General features: G+C 42.1%; 1 protein-coding gene across 1 annotated transcript in view; it reads left to right on the plus strand.

The window, feature by feature from the left end:
* The window catches only part of LOC146348674 (rho GTPase-activating protein 39-like), a 110,940-nt gene that overhangs the window by 77,078 nt on the left and 6,348 nt on the right, over positions 1–27,514 (plus strand). Inside the window, exons 3-7 of the mRNA XM_084853747.1 lie at positions 6,680–7,988; positions 16,145–16,697; positions 18,569–18,658; positions 24,957–25,030; positions 25,818–26,017. Of these exons, the coding sequence (XP_084709873.1) occupies positions 6,680–7,988; positions 16,145–16,697; positions 18,569–18,658; positions 24,957–25,030; positions 25,818–26,017 (2,226 nt within the window). The remainder of the gene's footprint in view (positions 1–6,679; positions 7,989–16,144; positions 16,698–18,568; positions 18,659–24,956; positions 25,031–25,817; positions 26,018–27,514) is intronic.

Below are 27,514 nucleotides of genomic sequence, written 5' to 3' on the forward strand. Positions count from 1 at the left end.
TTGCAGATGACACAAAATTGGGAGGGATAGCTAATACTTTGGAAGACAGAAACAAAATGCAAAATGATCTGGATAGGCTGGAGCGCTGGGCAGAAAACAACAGAATGACATTTAATAGGGATAAATGCCAAGTTCTGCACCTAGGAAAAAGAAACCAAAAGCACAGTTACAAGATGGGGGATACATGGCTCAACAACACTACAAGCGAGAAGGATCTTGGAATTGTTGTTCACCAGCTGAATATGAGCCAACAATGTGATGTGGCTGCAAAAAAGGCAAATGCCATTTGGAGCTGCATTAATAGAAGCATCGCTTCCAAATCCCGGGAAGTACTAGTTCCCCTCTACTCAGCACTGCTTAGGCCGCATCTGGAGTACTGTGTCCAGTTCTGGGCACCACACTTTAAGAAGGATGCAGACAAACTGGAGAGGGTTCATAGGAGGGCAGCTGTTAAGGGCTCCTTGGAGGCCTTTCTCAGTCTAATTCAGTAGCCGAGTCCAGACACAGACAAATGGATTATTTTCAAAGCTTTATTTCTCTTTTACAACTTAACAACTCTACTGTTAGCAACTAGATATTAGCAGCAGAGTACCTATGCCCTACGTTGGAACAGTGGGTCCCCGTTTGAAAGGGAATTACTGGCAGACCCCTGAACTTAAGGACTAGGGAGAGTCTCTCCCCTTTTCCCTTGAATCCTCTGGGTGCAGCTGTTGTTTGCACGCCAACCGGGCACTATGCCTCCTTTCTGCGCCCTCCATTTGGCGCCGCTCTCTGTATTGGCATCGCGCGTCCATAAAGTCTGCTTCCCACGCTCTGTCACTCCCAGGACTGCTATCTAAGCTAGGAATGCTGGTGGGAGGAATCTCCGTCAGCTGTTGGCCCTGGGAAAGAGGAGCGCGCTCCTCTCCCAGGAGCGACTCCTCTTCCTCAGAATCAGAACTACTCTGGGATTCTATGGGCTCAGTGGCCACCCTGATAGCAACAAAGATGATCAAGGGACTGGAAACAAAGCCCTATGAGGAGGGACTGAAGGAACTGGGCATGTTTAGCCTTGAGAAGAGAAGACTGAGGGGAGATATGCCAGCGCTCTTCAAGTACTTGAAATGTTGTCACAGAGAGGAAGGCCAGGATCTCTTCTCCATCATCCCAGAGTGCAGGACACGGAATAATGGGCTCAAGTTACAGGAAGCCAGATTCTGGCTGAACATCAGGAAAAACTTCCTGACTGTTAGAGCAATATGACAATGGAACCAATTCCCTAGGGAGGTAGTGGGCTCTCCCACACTGGAGGCATTCAAGATGAGGCTGGACAGCCATCTGTCAGGGATGCTCTGACTTGGATTCCTGCACTGAGCAGGGGGTTGGACTCGATGGCCTTGTAGGCCCCTTCCAACCCTACTATTCTGTGATTCTAAGAGATGCAAGGTTTGCAGTTCCATTTTTTTGGTGCATTAGTTTTCAGACTTTCTGTCTTCATGGAACCCGTTCTACATTCTGCTGAGAAGCCTCTATTCATTTGCCATGGAAAACTAATACATAGCTTCTGGGACATGTTCTGGGGTACACATTTAGTCCTCTAGGGCATGTTTAGAGACAGTTGTAATATGATCACTTAGTGAAAATAAGTATGGCTTTGATTACCCATCTAAACTATTGTGAAAATCATCGGCATAATTCGGCAAGTGTGTGTATTTGGTAGTCAGGAAATGGCAGCTGAGTTATTCATTATACTTTCATTCCCCAGAATATAGAAATCAATCTTCCTTAAAAACTTAATGTACCTTTAAGGATCATATTGCATTGGAAAGAGAGCTTCGGCTATTGGGTGGTATAGAAATGTAATAAATAAGGCTTGAGAATGAATTTTGCTTCCAACCATTGTACTTCCTCTTTCTATATACCTTCCCTTTTAACCTTTGTTCATGGGCAGGCTGCTTATTCAGTAAATGGGATATAACCAAACCTAATTAAAGGTATAAAATTGCTGCTAATACAGTTTTCTAACAACCACATGTACAGCAAACATTGAAGTATGACTCCAATCACTTTAATTACTATAAGGGTTTGAATTTTGAGGAATGTAGCTGTTTGACCCATAATTCAGTGTGAAGTATTGGAATATGAGTGCTGGCTTATATTACTATTCTAAACAAGTTACATGAATAGTCCAGTCAAAATTGAGAGGGCTTCCATTTTATATGTGTTAAATTGTGGATTTAGTTGCATTGATTTTAGGGGTTCTAAATGAGCTGAACTAGATTGGTCAGTTTTTACAAGATGTATTTAGATCCCACTTTGCAAAAATAGTTTGTACCACATTTTATATAAACTAAATATGGGTTGCCAAAGACTTTATGGGGCTTGATTGTTGTGGGCAGGATAAGGATGCATCTGGGTGGGGTGGGAGTTGTTGTTTTGTTTTATATCTTTATTCCACCCTTTCTCCTAGGAGCTCAGGGCAGAATACATGGTATTCTTGAATACCCCTTTTATCTTGTCAACAACTTTCAGAGGACAGTGTTACACTGGCTGAGGCTTCAAGGGGCAAATGTTTTAAAAGCAATTCTTCACTTGAATCTTCAAAGTAAGACAGTCCATTTCTCCAAAACTTTAGATTATATAATTTTTAGTCTTTGTTGTGGTGAGGATTGTGTCAGGTCAAGAACAATGGTAAGAGTGAGATGTACTAGATCAGCTTTGTATTTTTCAAAAGATGTTTGGACCACTGGCAATTATACTTTTGAGCAATAAAATGACTACAACTTTGTTTTGCAAACATTGCCTCTTGCATCTCCACATAGGTTTTTCCTGAGCAAGCTAAAGAGTAGTCATATTTGCCATGCCAGTTTCCATGCAGGATATTTTGACACTCCTGCACACACTAGTATCCTATTGTGCGCAGGATGCAGCACTCTGTGCTTTCCTTTATTTCTTTGTTGTGACATAGATGTTTCCTATTATGAAGACGGGTTAAAAATACTGCTTGTGAGTTATCAGATTAACCCCTCTGTATTATGATTGCTGTTACTTTTTCTGAAGAGGAGAAATGGGAATTAAAATCCCTGCATTTCCTGGCCATTTGTTTGGACTACTTACAATCCCCGTCCCCTCCCTCCCTCTCCCACTTCAGCATGAGAACATTGTTTCTGGTTAATTAAATGGTGCAAGTACTTGATCAAAGAACTCACAGATACTCTTCAGCCAGAGGTTGAAGAGCCACTTTGACTGGTATACAGTCAAATGAGCTTTGTATGAGCCCGCCGCTTAACTTTCTGCTTCATTGGGCAGAGTGTATATCTGGGTTAATCTGTATTACTTATTAACAAGTGGGACTTGCAACAAAATGTTGCAATGTGGAGTACAGATTTCCAGCCACTCCATTCCATTCCTCCCCCATCTCCGTTTTGCCATTGTTTTCCCCCTTCAATGCCAAGCTAGCTTTCCATGGCCATTGAGCATGCTTCTCAGTGGGCTGTGGGGAGGGGGGGTGCTTAGGGTGTGTGGAAGAAAACAAGCCTTCACAGTTTTTTCCTAAAGGTTTTTTGTACTTCCGCACACCTTGGGGCTCCCCTAAGCCTGCTGATATACCTTCCTCTTGTTTGTGGATGATGCTTTTTTGGCTACATAAGGAGTGGTACTCAGCACTCAAGAGTTTGCTGTTGATATATATGATACGGTTTAATTCATTTAACTCAAGACTACAACTGTGAAGCCTGAGGGAACACAAAAAAACCCATAATTATCTGGTAACAGGATTGTAAGCATTATAGGGGTTAACTGGTCTGCACTTTGTGCTATGGGTTGATGATTTCAGAACAAAGCTTCTTGTAGACAAGACTTGAAGAATATGCTGATAGTCCTTGGCCCTGCTGGCTCTTGTGTTACTAACTGTTTGGTAACAATAAGGAACAAACAATTCATTTAGCTTCTATATCTGTTGATGCTACCTCAGCATTCCAAAGAAGTGTTCATTAGATGCAGTTACCTATCCCCTGCTCTGTTCACCTGCCCAGATGCTCCCCACCTCCAATTCTCACCAGCTGGCATAGCACAGGGCCATAATTCCCTGAAATATAAATTCTAGTCTTGGCACTTTGGCCTTAATGTCCTGGGGGGCGGGGGGAGAGAGGGAGAGAGAATATGCAGCTAGCTGAGTGCCACTTGATTTATTCTGCTTGGGAAATGCAGCAGAAATATGGCAGATACCAGTGTGGAGCCATCTGGGGAACCATGGAGGGCCGAATTTGGCCTCTAACAGGGCTGGATCTACCCCGCTGGCCTAAGGTTCCCCACCCCTACTCTACATTATCACAACCCAGAGAAGATCCTACATGATAGGAAATCAGCCAGATCTTCTCCAGCAGGGTTGTTTCCCCTTTGCTATTGTTTCATATAATTTGCTACTTCTATAATAATATCAGAAAGAGTTTTGTATTAGAAATTTCAGCATCTATTTTGTAACATGCAAAGCAGTAAAAATGAGGCAAGATACAGTTTTGAATGGTGGCTGTGCATTTCCTTTTGGCAGCCTGGCATTTGCCCCTGGGAGTGACACATTCTTTTCTGCGGCCTTAGAGATGACCATTAATATATCCAAACTCTGCACCCCGAAAAAGCAAATTCTATGACATGAGAAAGATAAGCATATTTTTAAGGTATTTATTTATTTCTAGTTGGTATACAGAGTTGCACAGTTGTTCTTATGGTGACTAACTTGAATGGAGAAAGTGCAGTGGTCTGTCACAAATAAGTGTATTCGGTTACAAATACATGTATTCTGTTTCTTTTCGCTCTGGGAGAAAAACCCAGGTGGTATGGTTCTCAGAAGGAGAAGGCAGAATGAGTGGGAAAGGGGTACATAGGCCTCAGTAGAAAGAGGAGGGTACTGTGGGTTCTGGCACAGAATGAGTAAGAAAGTGGATGCCCCACAGAGACTTCTGTTTTGTTTTCTCTATAATAATTTTGACTTATCTGTAATAGAGATTTTTATACCTCTACCTAGAGTGCTCAGATGTTTAGATCTGGCACTGTCATCAGTTTCATTTCAGGTTACATAATTTCTCATTATAACAAGGCTAATAGCCATTACAGGATTTTTAAAATCTATCTTTGGGGTGGGGTTCATTTTTCCCCTGTGTTGTGTGCATACCGTAATGTGAAAATGTGTAGTTTGTCCATTCTTGAGAACATGTTTTCCTTGGTGGAGATACAGAAATGTGTATTCATGTTACTGGGCTCAGATATATTTGATAGCTTTGAAGAGAATCTCAATGTCCAGATGTTGCCAGAGATACTCTGCTTTGAAAAAATGTACAACAGTGGCCCAGAATGAAATCTGTAATTCACTTTCTCTCACAATATAGCATGAAATTTGTCAAATAATTACAGTGCTGGATTTAATCCCTCCTTTCCTGGTTTGCTTGAACTGAAAGAAAAAATAATTCCTACCCATAATTTGGCTTTCTCCTGTGACACACCTTTGCAAAGCTGAAAGCTTTGTTGTAGTTCCCACCTAGACAACATAAGCAGAAAAGAAATAACTGTTGATATAGTTTAGTAAAATATGTACGTGGGGAAATAAATGAGTGTCAAATTCCTGGCTTCCTTGCTGTTCATTAGAAGTGCATATGGCAGGGGAGGAGGCTAGGGTGGCCATGTGTCCTACTTTATAGACGGCAGTCCTCTGTTGGAAGGGTTGTCCAGTCCAGGTCCAGTTTAAAGATAAGAAGGGTGAACTGGGCCTTGAAAGTTGCCCATCAGCAGTTAGTACCTGGACAACAGACTAAGCAGGCACACAAGTCACAGTCTTCCCCACTATGATATCCCCCTTTATGTTCCTATGATGAGATAATAATTATTTCAGAATTCTTATCTATACATATAAATTAGCACATGCACATTTTATGCAAAGCAGTGTCATCTTTTTTTATCATGCTCAAGTGGCCACTCTAGATGAGACTGCAAGAAAATCAAGCTCACAAATAGAAATACATGTCATCATCCCCCTGTTCCCCATCTCCCCCCCCCCTTACCTCCCCCGGACATAAGAGAGATCCATAGATGGCAAAAATCTGTTCTTGTTTCCTTTATTCACAATTTTAAAGGTAGGGCTGTGGAAACCATATTTAGTGTTCAGAAGTTTAAAATCAATGCTGGTGCCCTATGAAGTCAAATATAGAGGACTTGTTAGGGTGGGAGAGGATAGAAGCACTGTGATCAGCATTTTCTGGCTGTGGGTATGACAGATTACTTTCCAGTTACTATCTGCAATAGCTCAGACAGAAACATAAGAAATGCTTGCACAGTGGTATTAACCAAAGATCTGATAAAGGAGCTGCATCTACTACAATAATGATTTCTTTATTCATTCCTTAATGCATTTATATCCCACCTTTTAGAGAGCAAATCCTCATAGGACAGTTTACAAAATAATCAATAAATCTAATTTATCGAACAATAAAAATGTAAGATTTTTTAAAACAGTTTTTAAAAAGAGTTTTATGTAGCTAGATTATATTTTTATTCTCTTTGGCAATCTTATCTTCAAATCTATGAATTTAAAAGTTCCTGGAGGATCACTTGAGAACTTGGCTAAAAGTTGTACCCGCATTTTACACTTGAAGGTAGCATTGCATTTTTGCTTTATTTTCATAAACTCTTGTGTTGTCTTTTTCTGCAGAGACACCCCTACCCGGTGGCAGCCTTTACCAGGGACTAAAGCAGCCATGCTGGTAAAAGTCAACAGTCTGAGACAAGTGAATTCTTCCTCAAGCAGTTCACTTCAGATGCAGAGCAGTGCAGAAACTGGTAGCCAGAAATCTCTGCATCCCAAACCAGTTGTATATGCCCAACCTCAGTCTATAGCCCCAAACCCATCATCTTCAAAACCAGCACCTCCAATAGAAACAAAGCAGTCGATGCAAATTAAGAAGACAGAGAATGGAGGGTTTTGTCTGGTATTAACTAATGGGCTCACTTATCAGCCTCCTTCAGGGAGTCAGACACGAACATCGCAGCCTGCATCTCCCAAGTATGCTTCTCCAGCACCAATATATGATGAGCCATCAATTGACTCCCCAATTTATGATGAACCCCCTGTAGATATGGACACTGGGAGTGGACATGTGAATGGGACAAGTCCACAAATGTCACCAAGCAATAGCTTAAATAAGAAGCCCCAGCCAATTAAATTATTACAGCATCCAAGTATGCAGCACCACCACCAAGCTGGAAAAAAGCATGTGAGAAATGCTTCTGCAACAGAATACAGCCCAGTTGGAAGAGAATATATTAAACATATGGTCAACATTGACCCATCATCCAAAAATCCTCACTCTGTCAGTGCAATAGTTGATGTTAAACCACAGCTAGGGCAGCTTACTTCCAGGGACAGCTTCAAGCAGTCTTGGAAAGTTTTAGAGGCGAATGTTCTCAAAAATATGGAGGCCCACCACAGTCGGCAGAACAGTCTTCAGGCTCAAGAATATCCTACCGTTATAAGTCAGCAAGACTCTGGGTACTCAACAGGACCTTCTCCAAGCCTGAGAAAGAGAAAAGGAAGGCGACAAGCGCCAGGCCAGGGAAGGCCAGGTTCTGTAGGCAGCAGCAGTGAACTCAGTGCTCTGAATGACAAGCTGATTGCAGAGATGCGTGCTGTGGTGAATAGATCTGCGGCCGGAAGAGGGAGTAAAGGTAGCTTAGATGCAGAAATGCTGGAAAATGCTAATTTGCCAGAGGGTAATAAAATTAAGTTTCAGTCAGACCGCTTGAAAAAATGTAATAGCAGGAGCTCAAGGGATGATGTGACTTCAAGTAACAGGTCTTTATACAGGCCTAGAATGGACAGTAGAGGGAGTCTCTCAAATGATCTGGCCCTGCATCAAGACACTGTGAGACAGAAGAGAACCTATGAAAAAATAGATTCTTTAGAAAAGAATGTGGCCAGTCAGATAAACCTGTCTTCAGCGGACACAGCACAAACATCCCAGGTATTTATTAATAATAATCTCTATAATCAGGCTGTAAGACACTTCTGTGGTGATGGAGATGGGTGAAACCTCTGAAAGGGATTGTTTGAGCTACTCTAATTGGCAGCTTTCTAGATTCCTAAGGAAGCCACCTTTCCTTGTACCTTTGAACAAATTAGTGGGCTGGACAGATTGGTGGTTAATGATGATCAGTGGGGCATATTGGTCCCTTGTTAAGTTACTAGAGCCTGAAATGCCCCCTCCACTTCAGAACTATCTGTTCCTTACCATTGGCTGGACCAGCATTAGCTGCCTTTGCTGTCAAAACCCTTGAACCCTGGATTTGATAATGGGCTGGATGAGGGTGAACAAGTTGTGGTTAAATTTAGACAAGACAGAGGTGTTGCTAGTAGAAAGCCTGACTCAGAGACTGGGGTTGTGCTCCCCATGAAGGATCAGATCCGTAGCTTGGGAGTGCTCCTTGACCCTACTTTGTCCCTGGATCTTCAGGTGGTGGCAGTGGCAAAGAGTGTGTTTGCACAACTGTGCTTGCTGCATCAGCTGAGACCCTTCCTGAGTCTGTCTGACTTGGCAACAGCTATCTGTGCCTTGGTGATATTATGCTTAGAGTGTTTCAATGTGCTCTACATTGAGCTACACCTGAAGAATGTCCAAAATGTTCAGTTGGTGCAAAATGTGGCAGCTAAGCTGCTCACTGGTGCATGGTATCAGGATCATATTACACCAGTCTTGAAAGAGATACACTGGTTGCCAGTTGCTTTCAGGGCTTAGTTCAAAGTGTTAGTTTTAAACCTTTAAAGCCCTAAATGGCTTATGACCTGGCTATTTAAGGGACCGCCTATATTGTTATGGACCTGTCCAGTCATTACAATCAGCAGATGAGGCACTCTTGCCTCAGGATAGCTCTTATCCTGGCCTTTCCAGTCTCCTCCCTCCCCTATCACTTTCCCCCTCTCTGAGGTTCCATTCCCAACCTCAGAGAAGCAGACAGGGAAGTTCTCTCCATGCCAGCTGGAAGGGGGAGGGGAGTCGGAGCTCCGATTCCCAGCTCTGAGTGCTGTTTCCGACCTCAGATCTGGGAATCTGAGCTATCCTATGGCCCCTCAGATGCTGTTCCCTGTTTATACTGGCTTCTAAAAATTGTTTACAGGTTTTGTTTTAAGTTGTTGTGTACTGCCTTGATGGCTTTTTACCAAACAAGGCAGTATATAAATGTTAATAATAATAATAAATAAATAAATAAATAAATAAATAAATAAATCTCTGCTTGTTCCAGTCACTTGTATTGGAAGTTTGGATTCCTGATAATGTAGAATGCATGCTGGCAGTTTCGTAGTTTGTGTAGTGCATAAGACATAAGACTTGTTTTGTGATACAAGCATAAAAATGGTCAGAGATGCTCTTCTAAACATTATGGACAATCTCAGATGTGGAGCCACAATCAATTCTGATTATTTTGTTCATTTTTAAAATGGCTGCCAAATTGAATTCAAATTAATTTGAAGGAAAATTAATCTCTCTTTAAACGTATGCCATATTACGGGTGTGCGCTGAAAACAAGGTTTGGGTTGCATCCTGCTTCAGATTTGGTTCACTTCACCTCAGACTCCTTCGGATATGACCCACTTCATCTCAGGTCTGAAGCGGAGTCTCGCTTCAGAAATCCAAGGCTTCGTATGTCTCTCCATTGACTAACAACACCAGCTGCGCCCAACGTGCATTTTAATGCCTGCTTATAGGTCACCACCTTGTTCTGGTCTTGAAAAACTGGTCTCCTTTCTCTTTCTTTCCCTCTGCTCCCCTTTCCTCATGTGTCTTGTCATTTTAGGTTGTACGTCAGCTAGCAGGGCCTGCCTCTCTCTTTTACAGATGCGAGCCACTTTGGAGACAATAATTGTGTCTGTAATGTTTTTCTTTTATTATATATGGCTAGAGATTTATGATTAATGTAAAACAATTTGAGGCTTTGTTTGTTTTCTGCTCAACTGACATCAACTGATAAGTTTCTTCTACAAAAAAGCCTGCAATTGGAAGTAAAAAAAATTAGAGCCCAAATAAAGTTATTCCCTGGTGGGAAAATAGAGCTGTCAGTGACAAAACTACAGCCTCTTCCTCCCCACCGCCTTTTACGTTTTCCTTCTACAGAGAGCTTGGAGGGGAATGTATCAGTTAAAAACAAATATCTGGGATGCCCGTGTATCTCTGAAACAGGCCCTGAAGGTTTGGGAGCAATCTGTTTAGTTTGGGGCTCTAAGAAGAAGCCCTGCTTTTCCTTAGACAAAGCCCAAATCACTCTGAAGTTAACTGATTCTGGGTTCAGGCTTTGTCTGAAGCAGAAGCAAACCTCTCCAGCATATTAGGAAGTCATTCTGGTGTTAAAGGCAAAGGAAAGGATTTTTCTACTGTCTGGGCATGCATGTATTTATTGAAGTCCTGCGATGTATTTATTTAACAATATATGCTTGATCAAGTACAGACTGCAGTTGAGGAAGACATGAAATGGCTTTAACATGTAGCCAAGATGGCAAGTCAACCAACCGAGGAAGGACTTTCAAACTTGTCTGGGGTGGGGATACCTTGCACCCAAGCTTGCATTATTTATTTATTTGATTGCTTTAAAACATTTATATACCGGCCTTCTGGTGCAAAAGTGCTGTCAGGGCAGCTTATATCATTTAAACATTACAAGTTATCACTGTTATAACAGTCCCTGGTCTATGTTTCATGTTACAACTTGCACATACTCATTTCAGTAAAGTAGCACCCCCACCCTGCTCCAACATACCAAAAATTTTGGTTTTGATATTTTTATTGTTGTATTTATTGTTTTGGTTTTTACTGTATTGTTTCAGGGGTTTTGTGATTGTAAACCACTCCAAGGGCATCTGTTAGTTGGGTAGTGTATACACTTATTAAAGAAATACATAAATAAAAGTTATTTTCATAGTTGGGAACCTTGGACTTCTTTCTAATTTTGTGGACGAGAGGGAGATACTTATCCCGTCTCTTTTTTTACCAGCAACTCAGTATTATCAGGAAATTAAAGTAAGGATTTCTATTACGAATTGTTATCCATTATCAATGTTGGGCAATGGAGGGATAAAATAAAGCAGGGCTGAGACAGAACATAAAAAGGAAACAGACATTCTGATAAGAAGGGCTCCACCTGGAAGCTAACCTTACCATCAACACAAAGCTGTTTAACTTAAGGGTAGAAGAGGGTTGACCCCTTCATGGATCACTGCCTTGTTGTGGCAAAGGGGCTTGCGTAACTCAGTGAAGCCATAAGCTATGCCGTGCAGGGCCACCCAAGACGGACAGGTCATGGCAGAGAGTTCTGACAAAATGTGGTCCACTGGAGAAGGAAATAGCAACCCACTCCAGTATTCTTGCCAAGAAAAGCCCATGGAACGTATCACAAGGCTAAAAGATATGACGCTGGAAGATGAGCCCCTCAGGTCGAAAGGTGTCCAATATACTACTGGGGAAGAGCAGAGGGAATTTCCAAGTAGTGCCAGAAAGAGTGAAGCAGCTGGGCCAAAGCCGAAAGGACACTCAGCTGTGGATGTGTCTGGTGGTGAAAAGAAAATCCGATGCTGTAAAGAACAATATTGTTTAGGAACCTGGAATGGAAGATAAATGAATCAAGGTAAGCTGGAGGTGGTCAAACATGAGATGGCAAGATTGAACATCGACATCTTGGGAATCAGCGAGCTAAAATGGACAGGCATGGGCGAATTTAATTCACGTGACCATCATATCTACTACTGTGGGCAAGAATCCCTTAGAATAATGGAGTAGCACTCATAGTCAATAAAAGGGTGGGAAAAGCAGTACTGGGGTACAATCTCAAAAATGATAGAATGATCTCAGTACGAATCCAAGGCAAACCATTCAACATCACAGTAATTCAAGTCTATGCCCCAACCACTGAGGCCGAAGAAGCTGAGGTTGATTGGTTCTATGAAGACCTACAACACCTTCTAGAACTAACACCAAAAAAAGATGTCCTTTTCGTCATAGGGGATTGGAATGCCAAAGTAAGAAGTCAAGAAATCGCCGGGATAACAGGCTAGCATGGCTTTGGTGTACAAAATGAAGCAGGACAAAGGCTAATAGAGTTTTGCCAAGAGAACACGCTGATCATAGCAAACACTCTTTTCCAACAGCACAAGAGGCGACTGTACACATGGACATCACCAGATGGTCAATATCGAAATCAGATTGATTATGACCTTTGCAGCCAAAGATGGAGAAGCTCTATACAGTCAGTAAAAACAAGACCTGGAGCTGACTGTGGCTCAGATCATGAGCTGCTTCTTGCAAAATTTCAGCTTAAATTGAAGAACGTAGGGAAAACCACTAAACCATTCAGGTATGACCACAATCATATCCCTTATGGATATACAGTGGAGGTGAGGAATAGATTTCAGGGATTAGACCTGATAGACAGAGTGCCTGAGGAACTATGGACGGAGGTCTGTAACATTGTTCAGGAGGCAGCAACTCAATCCATCCCAAAGAAAAAGAAATGCAAGAAAGCCAAGTGGCTGTCTGATGAGGCTTTACAAGTAGCTGAGGAAAGAAGGGAAGCGAAAAGCAAGGGAGAAAAGGGAAGATATATCCAACTGAATGCAGATTTCCAGAGAATAACAAGGAGAGACAAGAAGGCCTTCTTAAATGAACGATGCAAAGAAATCGAGGAAAACAATAGAATAGACTAGAGATCTCTTCAAGAAAATCGGAGATCTCAAGGGAACGCTTTGTACAAAGATGGGCATGATAAAGGACAAAGAAGGCAGGGACCTAACAGAAGCAGATGAGATTAAGAAGAGGTGGAAAGAATACACAGAAGAACTATACGGGAAAGATCTGAATGTCGCTGATAGCGGTCACTGAACTTGAGCCAGACATCCTCGAGAGTGAAGTCAAGTGGGTCTTAGGAAGCATTACTAACAACAAAGCTGGCGGAGATGACGGTATTCCAGCTGAGCTATTTAAGATCCTAAAAGATGATGCTGTTAAAGTGCTGCACTCAATATGCCAACAAATTTGGAACACTCAACAGTGGCCACAAGACTGGAAAAGGTCAGTTTATGTTCCAATTCCAAAGAAGGGCAATGCCAAAGAGTGTTCAAGCTACCATATAATTGCGCTCATTTCACATGCCAGCAAGGTGATGCTCAAAATCCTACAAGCTAGGCTTCAGCAGTATGTGAACCGAGAACTACCGGAAGTACAAGCTGGGTTCTGAAGAGGCAGAGGAATTAGAGATCAAATCGCCAACTTTCGCTGGATCATGGAGAAAGCAAGAGAATTCCAGAAAAACGTCTATTTCTGCTTCATTGATTACGCTAAAGCCTTTGATTGTGTGGATCACAACAAACTCTGGCAAATTCTGAAAGAGATGGGAGTACCAGACCACCTTACCTGTCCCCTGAGAAACCTGTACGAGGGTCAAGAAGCAACAGTAAGAACCAGACATGGAACTACCGATTGGTTCAAAATTGGGAAACGAGTACGATAAGGTTGCATATTGTTGCCCTACTTATTTAACTTATATTCAGAGTACATCATGAGAAACGCCGGGTTGGATGAATCACAGGTCAGAATTAAGATTGCCGGGAGAATTATCAACAACCTCAGATAAGCAGAAGATACCACTCTAATGGCAGAAAGCGAAGAGGATCTAAAGAGCCTCTTGTTGAGGGTGAAAGAGGAGAGTGCAAAAGCTGGTTTGAAACTCAACATTAAAAAAACTAAGATCATGGCATCTGGCCCCATCACTTCCTGGCATATAGAAGGGGAAGAAATGGAAGCAGTGACAGATTTTATTTTCTTGGGCTCCAAAATCACCACAGACGGTGACTGGAGCCATGAAATTAAAAGACACTTGATCCTTGGGAGGAAAGCTATGGCAAACCTACACAGCATAGTAAGAAGCAGAGACATCACCTTGCTGACAAAGGTCCATCTAATCAAAGCTATGGCTTTCCCAGTAGTAATGTATGGCTGTGAGAGCTGGACTATAAGGAAGGCTGAGCGCCGAAGAATTGATGCTTTCGAACTGTGGTGCTGGAGAAGTCTCTTATGAGTCCCCTGGACTGCAAGGAGGTCAAGTCAGTCCATCCTAAAGGAAATCAACCCTGAGTGCTCATTGGAAGGACAGCTACTGAAGCTGAAGCTCAAATATTTTGGTCACCTAATGCGATGAGAAAACTCCCTGGAAAAGACCCTGATGCTGGGAAAGATTGAAGGCAAAAGGAGAAGGGGACGGCAGAGGATGAGATGGCTAGATAGCATCACCGATGCAATGAATATGAACTTGAGCACACTCCGGGAGAGAGCGGAGGACAGGGAGGTCTGGCGTGCTATGGTCCATGGGGTCACGAAGAGTCGGACACGACTTAACGACTGAACAACAACAACAAGAGGGTTGAAACTAACAGGAATCTTCCACTTGGCAGATTTAGCAATATTTACTACTATATCTAGTCACTTGTGAATTATGTGTTTGAAGTTCTAATATGAAACTTTAGAGCTTTAGAGATGTGGGTCACTTTTTAACTGATTTGCAAAGTAAAATTGTGTGTAATGTATTTCTGCTTCTTAGTGGAGCATGACAAAGTAAGTGTGTGTATGTGTACTGAATATTAAGCACTGGAGTATTTCTGAACATATAAGAAAGTCCCTGTATCGTACTTGCCATTTTACATTCTCTGGGATCTAACAATTAAGGACAACATTCAGTCATGATAAAATCTTCAGAGGATAATTTGGGAGTATTTTATTTATAAACTTAGAAAAACCTGTAATCACAGTTTTTCTGGTTTTTTACCTGGTTTTTTACTTTCAGTTGATGTATTAAAGTCTGTGGCTAGTGAATCTATAGGGCCTAACCCTCCTGATTGGTGTTTTTCCCATACATGGCTATTCCTGTGACATGCCCCTTGCTGCAGTCCATTCACTGACATCTAATTTCTAGAAGACATTAGAGGTACCCTGCTTACAGTCCCCTGGCTACCTCCAAGGACTAAACTGGGCCTCCTTCCTCTCCCCTTTCACTCTACCCTTTTTATAGGTGGGTAAGGATTGCTACCATGCAAGCAACCTATGAGGCCCCCTTCCTCCTTTCCCATCTACCCATTTCAGCACTTTGTGGAAGAGGCAGGCTGGCACTGGAGCTGCTATGCAACTTCCATCCTTTATAATACCTATGATACTTACTTGGTGGTTTCTAACAAGCCCTGTGTCTTAAAATGATTAAAAACTCAGCTTAAAAACAAAATCCCTAGGATATTTTAGCACTTATCCTTTATATAGCAATATTGGAAAATGTTGAAATCTTAGAGCAAAAAAGCAAATAAAGTAATCCAAAATATATATTTGAGAAGAAAATATGTTCATAAATGTTGCTAATAATTTCTAATATGAGCTGGCAGTGCAGAAAAATTCTCAGAGAGAGCTCTTCATAGCCCAGTGCTATAACCCAATGCATTGAGAGAGCAACAAATAGGATCCAGCATAAGAATCTTATCAACAGCACGAGTGGGAACAGCTCTTCTCCTTGTGACAACTCACTCCAGAACCCATTCCTGATCCTGTTGTCCATCTGCCAGCACCCAGAGCTCCCCAGCTGTCCTTAGCAGTGCACAGAGGCCATTGCAATACATAAAAAGCAAAGTAGAGGAAATAAAATGACCATTAAAAGGATTGTATAGAACTCTCACTTCAGTACAGATACACAAGGAAGACACTGATGGAGGGAAAACTGGAGCTTCAGAGGACCTGTTAGAAAGGAGGATGGATTTGGGTTCAGTTCCACAGAGTGTGAGGGGTTTTTTTTAAATGAACAAAATAGAAGCTAGAGATTGGGTTTCCCAAGCTGTTGGAATAGTCCAGCCTTGCCCAACCTGGTGCCCTGCAGATGTTTTGGACTTCAACTCCCATTCCTGACCATGGGCCCCAGCCAGGATGGCCCATGGTCAGGAATCTTGGAAGTTGTAGTCCAAAACACCTGGAATGCACCAGGTTGGGCAAGGCTGATGTAGAAACTGGGTCTTCTGTCAAGGCTTTCCCCATTTTTGGGAGTGACTAGTTGTTAGCTGTTCAGCTGAGATGCTGTTTTCACAATTTCTGTCTGTTTTCCATTGCAGTCTGGAACCATACAGTCCGATTCCCAGCAAGAGAATAATGACCAGCCTGGCACCAACATGGTGTATCAGTTTCCCTTCCACACCATACGGAAGCCGATTTCTCAAAGCAGCATGGCTGACTGGGCTTCCAAAAACCTAAACATGCACACTCAGGGTATCTTTCGTCGAAGGCTCTCCATTGCCAACATGCTCTCCTGGAATGGTGGCTCCATCAAAAAACCAATGCTTATCACCAGCAACCACACCATCAAAAAGGAAGCTTGTGAAATATTTAAACTGGTACAAGTCTATATGGGTGACCGGCAAGCTCGGATGGACCGGGATCATGTCGCTTTGATCACTGTCACCAAGTGCTGGAGCATTCAAGGTTTACGGGATGAGCTATATATACAACTAATCAGACAAACAACAGACAATATGTGCTACCGAAGCCTGGCATGGGGCTGGGAACTCATGGCCATCAGTCTAGCCTTTTTCTCCCCATCACCCAAGTTCCAATCTTACCTGGAAGGTTACATCTATCGTCATCTCAGCCAAGTGAATGATGAAAACAGTAAGTGCCTTATCCAAGAAGAGTGAAATGCATTGCAGTATAATACAAATCGAGTAGAGATGCTGTTCAGGAGAACTAGGCTCTGCTTTCATTTCCAGGTTTAGGGCAAAACACATTTTATAACTTACTTCTACCTGCAAGACAATGGCTGAGTTCGCACAACATGACAACCCACACTCAAGGTTGAATATGGTTTGAGTGTGGGTTGCTATTGAAGCATGGATTGTTGTTCAACTGTGGGTTGTTGTGCTGTGTGAACCAAACCATGTTAACAAACAATGGTTTGTTAACCACAAACAACTCACGAAGGTTCACACAACACAACAACCTACAGTGCAGCAACAGCTCACACTCAGCCCATACTCAACCATGAGTGTGGGTTGTCATGTATTTAAATGTAATGTATAGAAAATGTAATGTATTTTATTATGCCTGTGAAATACTGGGCACTACAAGAGAAGAGTAATTTTTAACAGGCCAAGGTTACTGTAATAAAGTACAGTACATTCTGATAGCAAAGGTGCTCAAAACTATCCAGCAGGATTAAAACCAAACAGCTATTTCTTTCCTGTATGGTGAAATAGAGTAGGTGTTACACAAGGAAACAGCTATCTGGCTTTTTTGCACAAAGTAGGCCTCTATCTGTTCTGATCTTGGAGATCTGGTAAGGAGAAGCGTTCTTACAATGTTTTAAAGGGTTGATCCTTTTCCCATTGGATATAATAGCAGATAATTAATTTCACTGAATCAAAATATTTAGCCTCATATTTTTAAAGCATAAGGAGAAATGTATTGCAAGTTCTTTTAGAACAGGGGTGGGCAACCTGCAGCCCCCGGCCTAGTTTCATGCAGCCCTCAGCTAATTTCAGAAGCCTTCTGCAGGCGATCAGTTCAGACCTCTGGCAAGAGTGATCTGTCCCTTTCCTGGCAGCCCGCTGTTGGGGAAATGAAGAAAGAGAGAAAAGGGGGTGGCAGAAAGAGAAAGAAAAGAGAGGGACAGAAAGAGAAAGGGAGTAACCCACCCAATTTTGGCTTTGGCCCTGCCCACCGCTGGCTTCAGCCCTGCTCACTGCCAACATGCAGCTGCCAACAGATTACCCATGAGGGAATGTGGCTCTCGACACAAAAAAGGTTGCACGCCCCTGTTTTAGAACTTGGTGAGAAGCTACTATCAGGATTGTAAGTCAAAGCTCATATAATCAAATATTTATTTTAATGTTGCTCTATTTGTATACATTTGAGAGGGGTTGAGTTAACTCTGTTCAAAAGTTCCAAGAAATTCAGGTATATATTGAGCTAAATGCTGGAGAAAGTGTAGAGAAAATTTACAATGCAAGTGTTCCCCGCCGCCCCCAGGTTGTTTGTTATTCTGAAGGTTACTGAAACGAAATGATTAACAAGGAGGCTTCACCAGTCAGTTAAGAAAGCATACCCCTCTTATATCCCCATCATCAAATATTATAAAGCCCAACAGGAGCCATAATCCTGACAGGTCTCAAAAGTTTGGGAGTGGTAAACATTCCAGCTGATCTTTAGTCAAATTAATAATTTGAGAAAGAATGTTTGAAATTCTGAACCTTCTCACTATTACATTCATTGTTCAACTGATCTGTGTGGTATTCAGTTTAGTCCTCAAGCTCACATTACTGATCTTGATGACTGCTGACAAACAGAATCATTTGACATGTCATGAAAACATACCAAAATTACCCTAGCAGGGGTGAGGGGATACAGAGAGCTGATTTTGTGATGTGTGAATTCAATAAACACAAGGCCCTCTTCCGCCATAGCTCACCATGTAAAGATAGAAGAGGGCAGTGAGCATACAATGTTTTTGCCATCACTCAATCAACGATGCTTTGGATTTTCAGTTACCCAGCGCATTAAGGAGCTTCTGGATCTGAAAAACAAAAAGAACTCAAAATCCAGGAAAAAGAGGAAACAAAACACAGAGGATGAAGGTAAAAAGAATGGTGGCTAATAAGGAAAAGACACAGTTACATTAGTCTGTGTTTGTGTACCACTGATTTCAAATATAGTTGAATGTGCTGTATTGTAGAAAAATCAAATCCAGGACTTGTGCAAACATCAGGAATGGAGGGAAATGCAAAATTGCTGCTGGTAAAATGTGTACACAACATTTGATAGAGCAGTATTTAATTATATATAGCCAATCTTAAACCACATTTAAAGTCCCATTTATTTCAGTAGAATATATTTCTAAAGAAACATGCATAGGGCTGCAGCTTTACATTTATAGAGCAATCTGGAACCCTCCATCCAAATGGGATCAGTTAATCATTGGCTTCCAGTCCCAACCTTAGGGAAGTCCAGTAGAAGCATTAATTTTGCGAGATTTCTCCTCTGTGTTTATAGTGGATGGGCTTCTTTTTTTTGTCTAGTTTGGAACTATGAATTAAGTCTGATAACTGATAAGCCATTTTAAATAGTCTTAAAATGATTAGGTGTAGACAGGTAGTACTGCATTGCTATCTTACCTAGCACTAAAAGAGCTCCTTTTTCCACTGGGTCTATCATTTTCTTTTAAAGGAGCAGAGTTCTGCTCAAAAAACTTATTATTCACAGAATCTATAGAAATCTTCTGTCACCATGTTCTGGCTGGCCTCATGGCCCTCTATGCTTGGAAATGTTTTTCTATCTGAGCAGGTACTTGTTAATATTACCATATGCTGCATTCTGTCTTTCCTCTGTTTCTGCTTGTCTATTTTGATATGGAAAGATGTCTAGCTCTTCTAGATAGAGACAGCCCCAGAAAATGTAGGTACATGATGCAGAACATCCCAATGGCTTTCTTAATGGTGATAAAAAATATAATAAATGAAATACTTGGCATAAGAACATAAGACAAGCCCTGCTGGATCAGACCAAACATCTGTCTAGTCATGTATCCTGTTTCCCAGAGTGGCGAACCAGATGCCTTTGGGAAGCCCAGAAGCAGATCCGGAGGGCGATAGAAGTCTCCCACTTCTGTTCCCTAGCAACTGATATTGAGATGCATGGGGCCTCTGATCCTAGAGGTAGCATACAGCCATTATCATAGAAGCATAGAATAGTAGGGGTGGAAGGAGCCTATAAGATCATTGAGTCCAACCCCATTATGACTAGTAGCAATTGATAGCCTTGTTGTTGCTGTTGTTGTTCAGTCGTTAAGTCGTGTCCAACTCTTCGTGACCCCATGGACCATAGCACGCCAGACCTCCCTGTCCTCCGCTCTCTCCCGGAGTGTGCTCAAGTTCATATTCATTGCATCGGTGATGCTATCTAGCCATCTCATCCTCTGCCGTCCCCTTCTCCTTTTGCCTTCAATTTTTTCCAGCATCAGAGTCTTTTCCAGGGAGTTTTCTCTTCGCATTAGGTGGCCAAAATATTTGAGCTTCAGCTTCAGTATCTATCCTTCCAATGAGCACTCAGGGTTGATTTCCTTTAGGATGAACTGATTTGACCTCCTTGCAGTCCAGGGGACTCGTAAGAGTCTTCTCCAGCACCACAGTTGGAAAGCATCAATTCTTCGGCGCTCAGCCTTCCTTATAGTCCAGCTCTCGCAGCCATATGTTACTACTGGGAAAACCATAGCTTTGATTAGACGGACTCTTGTCGGCAAGGTGATGTCTCTCCTTCTTACTATGCTGTCTAGGTTTGCCATAGCTTTCCTCCCAAGGATCAAGCGTCTTTTAATTTCATGGCTCCAGTCACCGTCTGCGGTGATCTTGGAGCCCAAGAAAATAAAATCTGTCACTGCTTCTATTTCTTCCCCTTCTTTATGCCAGGAAGTGATGGGGCCAAATGCCATGATCTTCGTTTTTTTAATGTTGAGTTTCAAACCAGCTTTTGCACTCTCCACTTCCACCCTCCACAAGAGGCTCTTTAGATCCTCTTCGCTTTCTGCCATTAGGATGGTATCGTCTGCTTATCTGAGGTTGTTGATAATTCTCCCGGCAATCTTAATTCTGACCTGTGATTCATCCAACCCGGCATTTCTCATGATGTACTCTGCATATAAGTTAAATAAGTAGGGCAACAATATGCAACCTTATCGTACTCCTTTCCCAATTTTGAACCAATCGGTTGTTCCGTGTCTGGTTCTTCCTGTTGCTTCTTGACCCTCGTACAGGTTTCTCAGGAGACAGGTAAGTTGGTCTGGTACTCCCATCTCTTTCAGAATTTGCCAGAGTTTGTTGTGATCCACACAATCAAAGGCTTTAGCGTAGTCAATGAAGCAGAAATAGACGTTTTTCTGGAATTCTCTTGCTTTTTCCATGATCCAGCGAATGTTGGCAATTTGATCTCTAGTTGCTCTGCCTCTTCAAAACCCAGCTTGTACTTCTGGTAGTTCTCGGTTCACATACTGCTGAAGCCTAGCTTGTAGGATTTTGAGCATAACCTTGCTGGCATGTGAAATGAGTGCAATTGTATGGTAGTTTGAACAGTCTTTGGTATTGCCCTTCTTTGGAATTGGAACGTAAACTGACCTTTTCCAGTCTTGTGGCCACTGTTGAGTGTTCCAAATTTGTTGGCATATTGAGTGCAGCACTTTAACAGCATCATCTTTTAGGATTTTAAATCGCTCAGCTGGAATACTGTCATCTCCGCTAGCTTTGTTGTTAGTAATGCTTCCTAAGGCCCACTTGACTTCACTCTCTAGGATGTCTGGCTCAAGTTCAGTGACCGCACTATCATGGCTATCAGGGACATTCAGATCTTTTCTGTATAGTTCTTCTGTGTATTCTTTCCACCTCTTCTTAATCTCATCTGCTTCTGTTAGGTCCCTGCCTTCTTTGTCCTTTATCATGCCCGTCTTTGCACAAAACGTTCCCTTGAGATCTCCAATTTTCTTGAAGAGATCTCTAGTCTTTCCCATTCTATTATTTTCCTCAATTTCTTTGCATTGTTCATTTAAGAAGGCCTTCTTGTCTCTCCTTGCTATTCTCTAGAACTCTGCATTCAGTTGGATATATCTTCTCCTTTCTCCCTTGCTTTTCGCTTCCCTTCTTTCCTCAGCTACTTGTAAAGCCTCATCAGACAGCCACTTGGCTTTCTTGCATTTCTTTTTCTTTGGGATGGGTTGAGTTGCTGCCTCCTGAACAATGTTACGGACCTCCGTCCATAGTTCCTCAGGCACTCTGTCTATCAGGTCTAATCCCTGAAATCTATTCCTCACCTCCACTGTATATCCATAAGGGATATGATTTAGGTCATACCTGAATGATTTAGTGGTTTTCCCTACATTCTTTAATTTAAGCCGGAATTTTGCAAGAAGCAGCTCATGATCTGAGCCACAGTCAGCTCCTGGTCTTGTTTTTACTGATGGTATGGAGCTTCCCCATCTTTGGCTGCAAAGGACATAAATCAATCTGATTTCGATATTGACCATCTGGTGATGTCCATGTGTACAGTCGCCTCTTGTGCTGTTGGAAAAGAGTGCTTGCTATGATCAGCGTGTTCTCTTGGCAAAACTCTATTAGCCTTTGTTCTGCTTCATTTTGTACACCAAAGCCATGCTAGCCTGTTATCTCGGTGATTTCTTGGCTTCCTACTTTGGCATTCTAGTCCCCTATGATGAAAAGGACATCTTTTTTTGGTGTTAGTTCTAGAAGGTGTTGTAGGTCTTCATAGAACCGATCAATCTCAGCTTCTTCGGCCTCAGTGGTTGGGGCATAGACTTGAATTACTGTGATGTTGAATGGTTTGCCTTGGATTCGTACTGAGATCATTCTATCGTTTTTGAGATTGTACCCCAGTACTGCTTTTCCCACCCTTTTATTGACTATGAGTGCTACTCCATTTTTCTAAGGGATTCTTGCCCACAGTAGTAGATATAATGGTCACCTGAATTAAGTTTGCCCATGCTTGTCCATTTCAGTTCGCTGATTCCCAAAATGTTGATGTTCAATCTTGCCATCTCATGTTTGACCACCTCCAGCTTACCTTGATTCATTGATCTTCCATTCCAGGTTCCTAAACAATATTGTTCTTTACAGCATCGGATTTTCTTTTCACCACCAGACACATCCACAGCTGAGTGTCCTTTTGGCTTTGGCCCAGCCACTTCACTCTTTCTGGCGCTACTTGGAAATTCCCTCTGCCGTTCCCCAGTAGTATATTGGACACCTTCCGACCTGAGGGGCTCATCTTCCGGCGTCATATCTTTTAGCCTTGTGATACGTTCCATGGGGTTTTCTTGGCAAGAATACTGGAGTGGGTTGCTATTTCCTTCTCCAGTGGACCACATTTTGTCAGAACTCTCTGCCATGACCTGTCCGACTTGGGTGGCCCTGCACGGCATAGCTTATGGATTCACTGAGTTACGCAAGCCCCTTCGCCACAACAAGGCAGTGATCCATGAAGGGGATCAATAGGCTTAGCTTCCATTAATTTCTCCAGTTCCATTTTAAAGCCACCTAAGTTGATGGCCATCACCACACCTTGTGATAATGAATTCAATAGTTTAACTATGCTCTGTGTGAAGACATACTTGGTTTTGTCTGCCTTAATCTCCCACCATTCATCTTCATGGAATGACACCAGGTTCTAGTATTGTAAGAGAGGGAGAAAAATATCTCTCTCTTCACTTTCTCCACACCATGCATAATTTGATATAACTCATGTCCCCCACTTACTCATGTTTTTCTAAGCTAATGCTGTAAACTTTCCTCATAAGCAAGTTGCTCCAGCCCTCCTGATCATTTTGGTTGTCTTTTCCTGTGCCATTTCCAGTTCTATGATATGCCTTTTGAGATGTGGCATCCAGAACTGTACACAGTATTCCAAGGGTGGTCGTACCTTAATTTTGTATAACACTATTACGATACTGGCAGTTTCAGTTTCAGTCCCTTCCATAATGATCCCTAGTATATAATTAACCTTTTTTTCACAGTTTACGCACACGGGGTCTATGTTTTCATTTCGCCATAATATCAAGTTCCCTTTCCTGGTCAGTCACTGCCAACCCAGACCTGATCAATGTATATGTAGGAAGTGAGGATTTTTTGCCCCAATGTACATAAAATTGTAAATTGTACATTGAACCTTATTTGCCATTTCATTGCCTGTTCCCAATTTGGACAGATTGTTTAGGAGTGCTACACAATCGCTTTTTGTTTTACCATCCCGATAGCACCCAGGCTGCCTCGCTCTGGTTAATGTAGGGATGGCCCTGTTTCTGGAAGCACAAAACATTAGTAACTTCTTTCACACGTGGAACCGCCTACCTGCTTCAGAACCATGCTAAAGAAGGGGGAGCATACAGGTTAGAACAAAAAATATATATTTAGAGGATTTTCCCCCCAAAATATAGAACATTGCTATGGGGAAAAGGTTGCTTTTCTAGTAATAAAGATTTTTACATGAGCTCCTGCACTGAAAAAAACTAAAGATCTTTTTAAAAAGTAAAACAAATTCACAAAATGGCATAGCCTTTGGGAGAAAGAGTATACCACTTGTCACCAGGGCAACTACATTTCTTACTGCACCCCAAACTGCAATAGAAGGCAGGATTTTTCACTAGCAGTCCAAATGTGTACCAGGATCCACTAGTAGATCATTGGAGGTAGATCTTAAAGGGTTTCTGACTTTAACAAGAGCAAGGGGATAAAACAATAAATTCAAGAACAATAAAAACAACAACAAACCTCTGCCCTGGCTGGTCTTGTACTAATTGCTTATCTCCCAGCCTCAGGGTTCCTTACCTGTTAAATAGGAGTACTAATTGGCTGCTTTTGACTAGATCCTTGTTTTTTAGAGTGATGTATTAGAGTCCCTGATCTATGGTAACTGTAGATTTGTACATATCCTAGTGTATGGTACATGGGGTAGTAGATAATTGTATCTGCTCCCACCCCCTCTCCCCAAGCCATCATTTTGTGTCTAGCTCTAGTTAATAGATGTCAGCATGCTAGTAAGAACAAAATAGATCCCACAAGTCTGGTCTGCTCACCCCTGCAATAGATGAAGTAATTGGGGGATATAACGGTTTTGAGTGCTAGGAAAACAAAATAACACCACAGCAGAAGTGTTGTATTGGGGAAAGATGTCTCAATTGACCACAACAAGTGCACATTTATTGCACATCAGAACAGTAGTAAGGTCTATATAACACTCACTTTATCATTTGCTGAAGATAAGCTTGAGGGTCAGTTAGGGAGAATCTACAGAAATTTCTGTTCTGGGGCCATTTTCTCCACACTGAAATTCTCCAATGGTGCTCTACAACTGCTCAGTGTATTCATTTCTGTCTGCTAGGTCTGCCTATCAGCACTTATGCCAGATACTGTTACAGGAAGCTGCAAAAGGTTGCAGTCACTGGAGGCAAAAAGGTGAGTCAGTCATGAAATTCTAATCTAGTATCTTAAGTGAATCCTCCTCACATCCTTTTCTCTTTTGGGCTTTTTACTGCTATTGCCATTATTTTGATAGTAATAAGAATCAGATTGGAAAGGTGCAGGCACCAGTCTGTGAAAGAACTGGAAACGAAATACCAGAGATGCTCCGCTTTGCCTTTTTTTAAGGCAGGAAATCTAAGAAGAAAAAATGTTAATCACCTTTTTTAATATGTCTTTTTTAATGAGCAAAAAATCAGGAAGATAAATTTAACAATTATTCAACCTTCTAGAACTATTCATTTCTGTAGAAGATAGCACCCTCTTTGTAGCATCATCCATTACTTCACAAGAACCTCCGATATTCCCCTCTTTCTAATCTCCATCTTTTTCCCTCTGAAAACTCCCATTATCCCACCTCATTATCCCACCTCAGAGTGGGATAATCCATGGTCTGTCCTAGGGTTATACAAGGGTTGTTTAACCCTTGCACGACTCTTCCCACCTCGGTTCACATGACATGACAAGCCACAGCAACCGCTGGCCAGGGCTTGTGTATTCGAAATGGTGGCTGGCACACACCACAGCACCCTGAGGGTTAATTAACCCATGGTGGCTTGTCATGACATGTGAACTGGCCCAGTACATACAAAATGTGTTCCCCTCTCAAGAGGCTACCTGGGAGCATTCTAGGTGATTGGTGGCTCATATGCAATGTTTATTCATCCCAGTGTCCCGTCATCATCTCAGTGTCCCACAAAATAATTTTTTGTTTTGCTTATAGGGCCTCCGGAAGCCTACTGTTGAAGAGATAATACATGCCAAGAATGCAATTGTGACACCCTCACTGTTTGGCAGCTCTCTGGAGGAAATTATGTTACGGCAGCAGGACATGTATCCAGATAACAAGCTGCCTTGGGTACAGACACAGCTGTCTCAGCAAGTTCTCGAACTGGGGGGAGAACAGACAGAAGGAATATTCAGGTGAGCCTGGCCTCCTGGAGCTACTTCAGTGATTCATTATTGATGCAATCAACACTATATAGCTGACCCATATTTCGACCCGCATTAGATTTCTTCCTCCAAGCCTACGTGCAACTGCATCCTCTCAAGCCACATTTATACAAACAGTTTCAGTACAGGAAGCCATATCTACACCACAGCAAAAGATTTATGATGCCTGGGGGAACTTGTGCATCTCATCAGTTGCTTCCAAACCAGTTGCCCTATGCTAGTGCTTATGAACTTGCTCCAGGGCAGATTGATACTTGATAAACAGCCTCAGGAGTATGCCCATTATTTCTAGCATTAAAGAGATTTTAACCTGAAGATTCAGCAGCTATGACCCCCAGCGCTGCCCAAGCATTGGCCACTGCTCCTGAATGCCAAGAAGCAAAATAGTGACTGCCCCCATTTTAGTCCTGAAAAGATAATGAGCTGCCCAAGCATTGGCCACTGCTCCTGAATGCCAAGAAGCAAAATAGTGACTGCCCCCATTTTAGTCCTGAAAAGATAATGAGCCAGTTGTATCCTTCAGTTAAGTTACCATCCCCAGCTGTGTAACTCTGGCTTAAGGCCAACACTTCCATCTCGATGTGGAATTCTAAAGTAAGATGAAGATGCATTAGTCCTTTGGCACACAACAACACAATTAGGACTTTCCCCCCTTTGTATATACAGAAATTTACAGAAAGGCAAAAATTGCTTGTGAGAATGGTTACCTCCCCAAATGTTCTTGGCAATATAGCACTTCCATTGAATCGTTAGACTGGACAAGTCAAGGCAGTTCCTTGAGGATTCAAGTATGTTTAGCAGCGAAACTGTCACGGGCTTTCTCTGTAAGGTTCAAAACAGTTTCAGAAAGCCCACAATAAAGGGCCTTTTGCTACAAAAAAATGGTTCTGGGTAAAGTAGTGGTTGCTTAACAAACTAAGCTAGGGATAAGTTTTGAGGCAAATGAGCTATCTCCACTTTCCCGTATCGCTCACTATGGATTTTCTTTGCTATTTTATAGCAATAAAGATGCAGTAACCACATCAGCAGTGTTGCATGCATATTTTCTGATTTCCTCTTTCCCAGTATATTACAATGTCAGTGAAGGCCTTAGCCACTCCTAGCTTCCTCAGAGGTAGCTGGGATGGGGAAAGGAAACTGCAAGAGACCTGTGGGTGCCACTGTCCATGTGTTTCCTACAGCTTCCCCTGCCCATTCTCCTCTCCTGCCCAAAATAGATATTACTCCAGCCTGGAGCTTTCCAAAGGCAAGGAACATTGGAAATTAGTTAGGGATTCGTTGTTTTTTATTTTAAACTTGTACTCTGACCTGAAGGTTCAGGGCAGTAAACCATATCTGGAAACAAGTCATAAAAATACAAACATTTATAGAAGAACATAGCCACTACAAAGAATTGGACAGTGTCCATTGGCCACAAATTGCAATGTTGTATAGCAAATTCTGTCACACATCTGGGGGGAAACATTT

The sequence above is a fragment of the Heloderma suspectum genome, chromosome 4, assembly GCF_057233095.1.
Source record: "Heloderma suspectum isolate Gila_16-S chromosome 4, 16-S_ref, whole genome shotgun sequence".
NCBI classification, from domain to species: domain Eukaryota; kingdom Metazoa; phylum Chordata; class Lepidosauria; order Squamata; family Helodermatidae; genus Heloderma; species Heloderma suspectum.